Source organism: Parasteatoda tepidariorum, chromosome 5 (genome assembly GCF_043381705.1).
Source record: "Parasteatoda tepidariorum isolate YZ-2023 chromosome 5, CAS_Ptep_4.0, whole genome shotgun sequence".
Taxonomy (NCBI): domain Eukaryota; kingdom Metazoa; phylum Arthropoda; class Arachnida; order Araneae; family Theridiidae; genus Parasteatoda; species Parasteatoda tepidariorum.
In genome coordinates this window covers 85,252,916-85,261,834 of record NC_092208.1, presented here as the reverse complement: position 1 = coordinate 85,261,834, position 8,919 = coordinate 85,252,916, and the positions used below count along the sequence as shown (strand labels likewise).

The 8,919-nt window shown below is 33.0% G+C and overlaps 1 protein-coding gene across 1 annotated transcript; it reads right to left on the bottom strand.

Moving 5' to 3' along the window:
• Positions 1-2,744: 2,744 nt before the first annotated feature.
• Positions 2,745-4,389, bottom strand: LOC139425549 (uncharacterized). The gene has a single exon (XM_071180708.1). The coding sequence runs from the start codon at positions 4,319-4,321 to the stop codon at positions 2,825-2,827; it is 1,497 nt and encodes a 498-aa protein (XP_071036809.1). The 5' UTR covers positions 4,322-4,389; the 3' UTR covers positions 2,745-2,824.
• Between the last annotated feature and the right edge of the window lie 4,530 nt (positions 4,390-8,919).

The window sequence follows — 8,919 nt, the reverse complement described above, 5'->3', positions numbered from 1 at the left end:
ATGTTAGAGACAATCGAATTTTGGATATATTTTTGAGAAATTAATTGTGAGTTAAAAAATTATAAATTTACACGCTTAAGTTAAAATATTATGCACTTGGTGCACATAACTGTAAATGAAACGCTTAGTACTAATCAGCCCAAATGTATATGGGCCATAGAGAGATAGGAAAATCACCTGTTTTTCGTGAGATTATAAGTTTTTCTTTTCTTTTCTAATTTCGATAGTTCGAGGTTATTGTTTGAAGAAAATATATATGTTGAGAAAAATAGAGTGTTTCAAAATTCGACCTACATTTTCAGAGTCTAGATAAAAAGCGCATCCTGGGGATGAAAGTTTTCTAAATAACGTGGGGTTTCAAAACATGTTTAAAAATTAAAAATCACCAAAAAAAAACATGCTGGTTTTGAATTCGAAGAATCTCTTAGCGGGGATTGTTGTTGCTTCGACAGACATCAAAAATAAGACTTGCCATCTTTCAGTGCCTCCGGCAATGGCCACTTCGAACAACTCTAGTAATAATTAAATAACTAAGTATCTTTTCGCTGTAGTTAAATTTTTAATGTTATTTGTAGTTGGTTTTCCGCGTGCCACCAATACCTATATGAGTTTTTTGACATTTTCATTACATATGAATGTGCTTTTTAATCCTAAGTTCCATGGTAAATTTTCTCTTCTTGATTCCTTTTATCATACCTCTGAATTTACCGGTTGAAATTGGAAACAACTTTTATTGAATTTCTCTTCAGAAGGACTATCTCAACTTTGTTTGTAAACAATATATCTCTTTTTTTGTAAACAATTCAACCTCAACAAGTTGGCAGGAAGGTTTAGCGAAAGAATTCACTTTTAGTTAGAGCGCTCGACATGTGGATGAATCAAGAGTTCAAAAACTGGCTTACTATTTCGATTCTTGGTACGTTAGGTTAGAAAGCTTTTAAATATAAATTTTCTACTCATTTCTTTTCTATAATGCGCTAACCTTCCCCTCTACCGGGTCGCTTTGCTCTCACTTTAGTCCCTCCAACTATTGAAGGAGAACCTATACTTTCAAAGTTACTTCTCATCAATTGTAATTATCCTCAGCAACAACTAAATTCTAATGATTTGGACTTGTACCTTCTTCTACCTACTTCAAAATACCACTATTATATTGCAACGTCAAAGATGAGCAGTGAAGGCAGAAAAATTGCCCCCTGGGCCGCAAGGCCTCAGACGCCCAGTTCCACTACAACGAACGAACGAACGAATGAAAATTTGTCCCCCGGGCCCTTACTCAAAATGCGAGTTCTATTTAGCTTCGTTGTCAGGGTGAAGAAGCAAATTCTAGGTTTACGCTTAAATTACAGATACATATTTGTCAACGTAGAAATGTGTTTTTTTACAGTAATTTAAGTGGTAGTGAAATAATAAATAAAGTAATTTTCTAAGAGATTTTTCAAATTTTAAAAATATTCGGAGTTGCCAAGTTGCTCCGGACAGCTGATAAATATTTTCGAGTAGTAATCTTTTAATGTATAACTCTTGGCTTCGTAAATTTGATTTATAGGGTTTTTACTTACCTCGACTTCTAAAAACTTCAAAGGTTTATGTGGCACTCCACTTGGTTGTTACAGTAGCCCCGTTATGAGACATTAATAAAGTTAGCGAAATTTGCCGAAAATCTGCAAAATTTAGTTTATATTTTTCTTTTGTTTTTTAGAATATTTTGTCAAATACGGAGCAGTTGGCATCTCTGAAAATATAAAACTCGTCAGGGTTTGCACACACATGGAGAAAATTAATAGCTGGTATCAATGTCATTAAAAAGAAACTGAAAAATTTTATAACATTTGGTTACACTATCGAAATGAACTTTCACATCTACCACCTTCTGATCTATGAAGCTGCAAATGTAATAATATAATTTGCTTTGTTAATATTGCTACCACTTTTCATTATTTTCCACGTCATGCTTATGAACTCCATCCGTAGGTCTCTTATATATATATGTATGTATTGTTTATATGAATTGAATAACACATACAATTATTAAATTTTTTATAATATAAAAAATTATTTATAAAATCGAATTTGTTAATGTGAAACGTTAAAGTTTAATATTTGCTAACATTTTAAATATTTGGTAAGAATCTCTCAGCAAAAGCATGAGAACTTGATAAGTATACAAATAATATTCAATAATATTTAAAAAAAATATTTTTTAATAATTTAGGACTCGCAAAATTCATTGACAAAAGCATCAAAGAATAACATTTAATTACCAATTTCGTTCAGATATTGATTTTGATATTTTAATTAGAAATTGTTTGCAATATTTCAAGACACAAAAAAAAAACTTAAAGCAATAAACTGAATAATACCTAGAATTTGAGTTACATTTACAATCATTTATTGATTATCATAATAATAAAATATTTTTTAATTTTTTATTTCAATTAAAAAATTTGTCGAAATGTTAATTGATTAATGATGATTAAATAGTTGCTTTAGATAGATATATATAGATATATATATNTCAATTAAAAAATTTGACGAAATGTTAATTGATTTTTCGATGATTAAATAGTTGCTTTAGAGTAGTCCTTGGGAAAGCATGGTTGGTAGGACATGGTTGGTAGGATATATATATAAGCATTCCTATATAAAATGGAATAGATTTTTAAAAATATTATGTACACAGAAATATTATATCGTCCAGAAGGGAATTTTCTTAATTATTAATTATTGTAATATCATAGAAATAGAAGTGTAATGCATAATATTTATAATTGAAATAATTTTTTAAAAAATACACTGAAATGTTAAATTAAAGGTACGTTTTTCACGCTTTTCCAATCCTGATAGATAATTTACACAAAATTTCAGTAGCTAATTTAGCATTGTTTTCTATCAACCGTTTCCATTCACCTGATAAGAGAATATCATTCGTATGTTCTTTCATGTAATCGAGAGCTGTTGATTTCAAATCATCGTCTTGATATTCATCCGTAAGCACAAGGATATCGCAAACCGTATTACGACACATTTTCGACTTTATGAAGGAAGAACATACATCTATCAATGCCTGTACTCTGTACTTGTGACCAGCGGCAAAGAGGCACTTTGCAGTATCGAACTCAAGATCATCCACAGTACCTGTGTACAAGAAGGTTAGAAGCAAGGTCACAGTTTCCGTTGTTAAATCAGGAATTTCGATCGAAGTCAATGATTTGTCCCGATCGAAGATATCAGCGAATACCTGTGACCTAATAGAAAGCAGAGCCTTATGGGCATGGAAGGTTTTGCACTCTGCGTGTAGCTTTATATCGGAATACTTGTGATTCGACAACAAACGATATAAATCAGTTCTCAAATTGTCGATGTTTGAGATGCTTTTCGATGACGCATTGTTCTTAATTTGTGGCATCGGGATAATTTCTTCAAATTCAACTACATCACTTCTGTCAGATATTGAAAAGTCACAGTTGAAACTAATCACATCGTCGCTAAGCAGTAAATTTTTGTTGGCCAGAAGTTTGTTTTTCTTGATAAAAGGTGGAAATTCCCATATTTTCACTTCCTGTTTGGGTTCGATGATGTGTTCCGATTGTCTGATTTCGTGTGCAATTCCTTCGACATCTAGCAAGGCCACTTTGCACTGAAGAACGTATCTGAAGGTGACTTCGCCAAATTTTCTGATTTTGACGCATACGTTTTCATCTTCGGAAAGGTAAAACGTCAACTCAATTCGCCAAGGACCTGGCACAAAATAATGCACCGGAGTTTCCAAGGTTGATAACTTGATGCTATATTTGAAAAAGCAACCACCAACACCGATTTCGGTCAAAGCAGATGTCCTGGTTGCCTTGACGTTGTGTGGAAATGAACCCCACATGATGCATCGAACAGTCAAAGTGTCTTTTGGCAAGAAGACGCTTTTATCTCTAAATATTTCATTTAGACTTTTGAAATCAGGCCAACCTAATGATTCTTTTCTTTTAAAAGTGAAACTTTCAACTTTTTTTGATAATAGAGTCGTGCCATCTACGCCAAGGATTTCAAACTCGTAACCAATGGTAACATTTTCATCGCCGCTGTCCATTTCTGCCCGGCACAAGTAGCAAGAAATGCAAATTTCGTTTCCATTGTCGATTCCTCTAGGGTAAAGATCCAAGCGCCATTTTGTTTCGTCCAATGTATCCGCTGTAAACCAGGGGCTCTTTACTCTTTCTCCACGTTTTTGAACCCACGAGCTAAAGTTTTCAATTTTCCAAATATAAGTAAAGTTTTCCTTGTCAGTTGTAACAAACGGCATGATTTTAAACCGTATGTCTTTCATATAATGCTTTTAAGAAACAATAAAATTTGCGTATGTTTTACTCTTTCATTGATATCAGTTGTAAAATGATAAGATGTATATTTATTTTAAGACAACCCGATTACACGCGTTTATATCTACTGAATTTTTCACTTATCTTTCTCATGAGACTAGATATGAAACAGTCTACATATCTCTCATAAAGGTCAGAGATAAAAATTAAATGTGGATGCGACATTGGTAAAAATATTCTTAGTTTCTTACTTAATATTTTATTCAGCCGTTTAACTGCCTGACTTTCATTAAGCGGCTTTGTGAAAAACGTGGTAACATTATGTAAAGTTTTTTTTACTATATATAAATTAAATAGTACTTCAGAGAGCAAATAATTTTGTACAAAAAGGCAATAGTTGTTTGCTTTCGGGATAAGATATGTATCACAATATGTATTTATTTATTTTAAATGGCAGAGGAGAATTGACATGTTAAAAGGTAAAAACACAGGAACAAAACAAGAGAGTAAAAAGTCATTTCCTCAGGAGCGCTCTTGCTTCCCAATATCGCGCGGTAGACGACGTCCCGCGGAGGGCCCTACAGCGCAGAATGTGGTCGCCATCCAGTATTGTCTTGATAAAATATCCCAGTGCAATTAAAAATTAAGCACAAATAAATGTATGAATAAACGATCTATTTTCCCATGTTTGTTTTTAATTTTCGTTAACGTCATTTATAATGATTTCCACGGGCCTTAGAGAATTTAATAGTGGAAATTAGCTCACATTTATGATAACAAAAACTGTTTTTATTTTCTATACCACTTTAACATTCTTACAGGGATACCACAGGCGACTATAAATGTGAATAGTGATAAAAACTCAATTCGTTTTTTTTTTATTGTTTCTTAAATTAGTAAATTGTAATCAATTTATTCACATTTAAAGCAATATCATTATTTAAATTCACTTTCAATAGTAAACTGAATACAATATGCTAAAATTGAAGGAGCTAATTTTAGAATCTTTTAATAAAATTATGAATTTAATTAATCACCACTTTTTGCTTTTATAGTCGGCTGTGGTAATCCTGATTTTAGCATGTTTTTTTCCGTCGGGATAGCCTGGTTGGCAGGCCACTGGACTCGCGTTTGTGAAAACGAGAGTTTGAATCCAGCCGGCCAAGACTCCCAGTATAATAAATGCTGACTGGTGCATGTTAAATCTGTCGAGTCACAATGTCCTCCGTGTTTCCATAACAACTCTGGAGTTATTGAAAGGATCGTTCTCTGGTTCAAGTCAAAATTACGATCTGTGGACGAATGAATGGATGTTTGAATGGGTTCACCCTATAAACGGGAGTGACGTATGGGTGTGGTGAATTCTTGACCATAAATGGGAACACTGGATACCAAGAACAATCGCACCCTCTCTACTATAATGGCCGAAGACAACAACAACAACATCATATATTTTGTTTAACAAATAATACACAGTGGGAATCATAACTGTAATGAATGATGGAGGCTTATATATTTTTTTTTGTTGCCGGAAATTGATTTTTCAATTCTAATATTAAAAAGCACTACTACTGGAAATATCAAATGTTGGCAGGTCTATCGGTGAATAAAGTAAACATTGATGTGTGTTCTGCTGATGTGTTCTCTAACAAAGCATTAAATTATTTTTGCCCACAATTGATGCTTCAATTCTCATACTGGAAAAAATTATTTTTGGAAGTATCATATGTTGACAAGTCTATATCTATTGGTGATTAAATGATAACTACAATAACGTATGTAAACGTTGATGTGTTTAAGCTCTGACAAAATATTAAATTGTTTTTGCAGACAACTGATTTTTCAATTCTTATAATAAAAAGTCTTTTAATATGAGAACTATTATTGGAAATATCAAATATTGGCATGTATATATGTACCCGTGAATAAATGATAACCAAAGTAACGTATGTATTTATCTATTTTGAATATAAAAAGAAACGGCAGTTGTCGAAACAGCTATAATGTGCGTTAGTGTGCTTGAACTCTGAAAAAATATTACTAATGTTCAACTACGTATCCTTGCAATTTTGATCCCAATCCAGAAAACAAGGGAACTCCTGTATCAAGTATTGGGATACATTTGCCTTTGTAGAGGACTTTTTGATGGAATTAACTCGCATTTGCGTTACATGGAGAGGAGAACCGCGAAAACCTCCCACGGATAGTCTGGTTTCAAGGGGAAGCTAACCCATGATCCGTCTACCACTGAGGATATTTCCTACCAGCACTTCAGTCGGTACAAGTCAGATGCGGAATTTGTATCGATCAGCAATTGCTTAAATCGAATCCGGGTCACCTACTTTTTTTAATGGTTTTTAAAAAAAATAAGCTTTAGCTATGATGAAAATGAAACAGCATAACACTTTGAGATAAATAATGCAACAGATTTTAATAATTTTCAGATATCACTTGAGTTTTTGTTTAAATAATGAACACGGTTTTAATAAACTATTAGGTTTTAATATTTAATATATTAATAAACATATTCTTTTGTATTGTTCTGCGAATTTTATTTTTAACAACAAAAAGCAAATATTACTACAAGAGTTATAATTTATATAACAACAATATCCAGACTGATGCTTGAGAGCAATAGGTACAGAGTTCAGTTCAACAGTGGCAGTCTAATTTCGATGGCTGATTCCTAATTCTTGCAGTACTTCATCAGGAGTCTTCTCTAACACTGAAAAATAATCATTCAAATTAGATAATGATTTTTTATAAATAGCTAAAAAAAATAATTTCGACGAAAGAGAACAGAAGCTCAAAAATGGAAAAGATGGAAAGATTGTTTAATAGTTTAAAGCATAAGAAAAGTGTCTCAAAGTATCAAAAAATGGAGGAATATTGTTCAAAAATGACTAATGTAAGAAAAATATTTAATAGAGAACAAAGGAAAAATGAATAAAAATGAAAGCAAAAGATAATAAAGAGGGAAAAAAAAAGATAAAGGAGGAAAGAAAATGGGGACAAAACATTTATAAAATAATAGAAAAGGGGGAAAATGTTTAAGGAAAAGGCAAAATAAAATATTAAAAAAAGGCACACGAACAAAATTCTGGTTAAAATGTACAATTGGGGGGCCTCTTGTATTGACGACCAATTTCAGTTGAAAAATTTTGACTAAACTCAGTTTCCTTTTAACATGCTGTTCTTTTCCAGCTGTCTCTGCTTTCAATGACGTCAGCATCGGGTCACCACGATTTCTGTTTATCTTTATGTGATGGGTCCTTAGTTTATTTTCATATATAGAGTCCCGGGCCAAATTATTAGATGCGCTATAAAATTCTATGTAAAATCTTAATTATCAGGTGATACTATACAGCTTTGTGCTTTTTAAGCGACTGAAACCGGTTTGCACTTGTTTAAGTTTGTGTATCAATTGGTTAAATTAGACAATATATAATATAAATTCGACGATTAGATGATGTATTATATGAATAAAGAATATTTATTATATCATGTATTATGTTAGTACATTATAATAATTAGATAAAATTATTAGACGCACTGTAGTGTTTTAGTAATTGCGCAATCTATCTAATATATATAATTCTCTTACGTGGCTCCCAAATTTTGGCTGTATTTCGTTTCCGCCGGTGGCAACAGTTTTCATTTTTAATGAAGTACTTTGTACAGCTAAATAGGATTCTTTTCACAACACTTAAACATTTACTTTATTTTCTTCATTTATATAGAGAACAGTCGGCGAAGAATTATCTTATACTATAATACGAGGAATGGTTGCCAAGTCGAAAATCGCCCCACAATTAATAAACTCCGGTAAACTTGGGGGGTCTGGGGTTTTTGGCCACGAGGAATCGATTGGCGCCGGTTTTGAAGCGCTACGGTCGAGCAGTTCGGAGTTACAGATAGGATATTTTCAAACTTTATTAGTTCGCCATAATGGCTATAGATACTTTTCTCCACTCTTATAAATGTATGCTAATGCGAACCTTACAATTGAAATATTAATTTTCGACAACTTAAACCAATAATATACGAAGGAATTAATAATTTAATTGTAAGGTTCGCATTAGTTTACATTTATCAAAGTGGAGAAAAGTTTAACTTTTGTGTTAAAATCACCGTCAACAAAGTCCGACATTTCAACATTCATCAGATTTCAAGCTACATTTTCAACATGCAGAACGCACCTCTACATGAAATTCTTCAAGGAGCCGGAATTTTGGAACAACAAGCGATCAACTCAATTCTACCCGCAAATGGACAACTAGAAGATACCGTCATTGTCAGAATGCTTCTCCATTACGCCGAACAAGCTTACCCGACCGTCAAAGTTGCCGTACTTCACCCTGAATTTGTCGCACGCTTCTACGTTACAACAGCGGATGGCGCTTATGAAGGAATGGCTCTTCTCAACGATATCAGCGACCAGAACAAGGCTTCCAACTATCTATACGGCGTTCAACAAGGATTCGACGTGCTACTCATTCCCATTCACAAGAGAGCTCAAATGGATAGAGGCGAGCACTGGATGCTAGGAATTTACGAAGCAAGCTATGGAGAACGTCAACTATTAGTCTGCGATCCAGTCGACAAC

Excerpts from the sequence above, each read along its gene's own strand:
- LOC139425549 (XM_071180708.1), bottom strand. The coding sequence starts at position 4,321 with ATGAAAGACATACGGTTTAAAATCATGCCGTTTGTTACAACTGACAAG.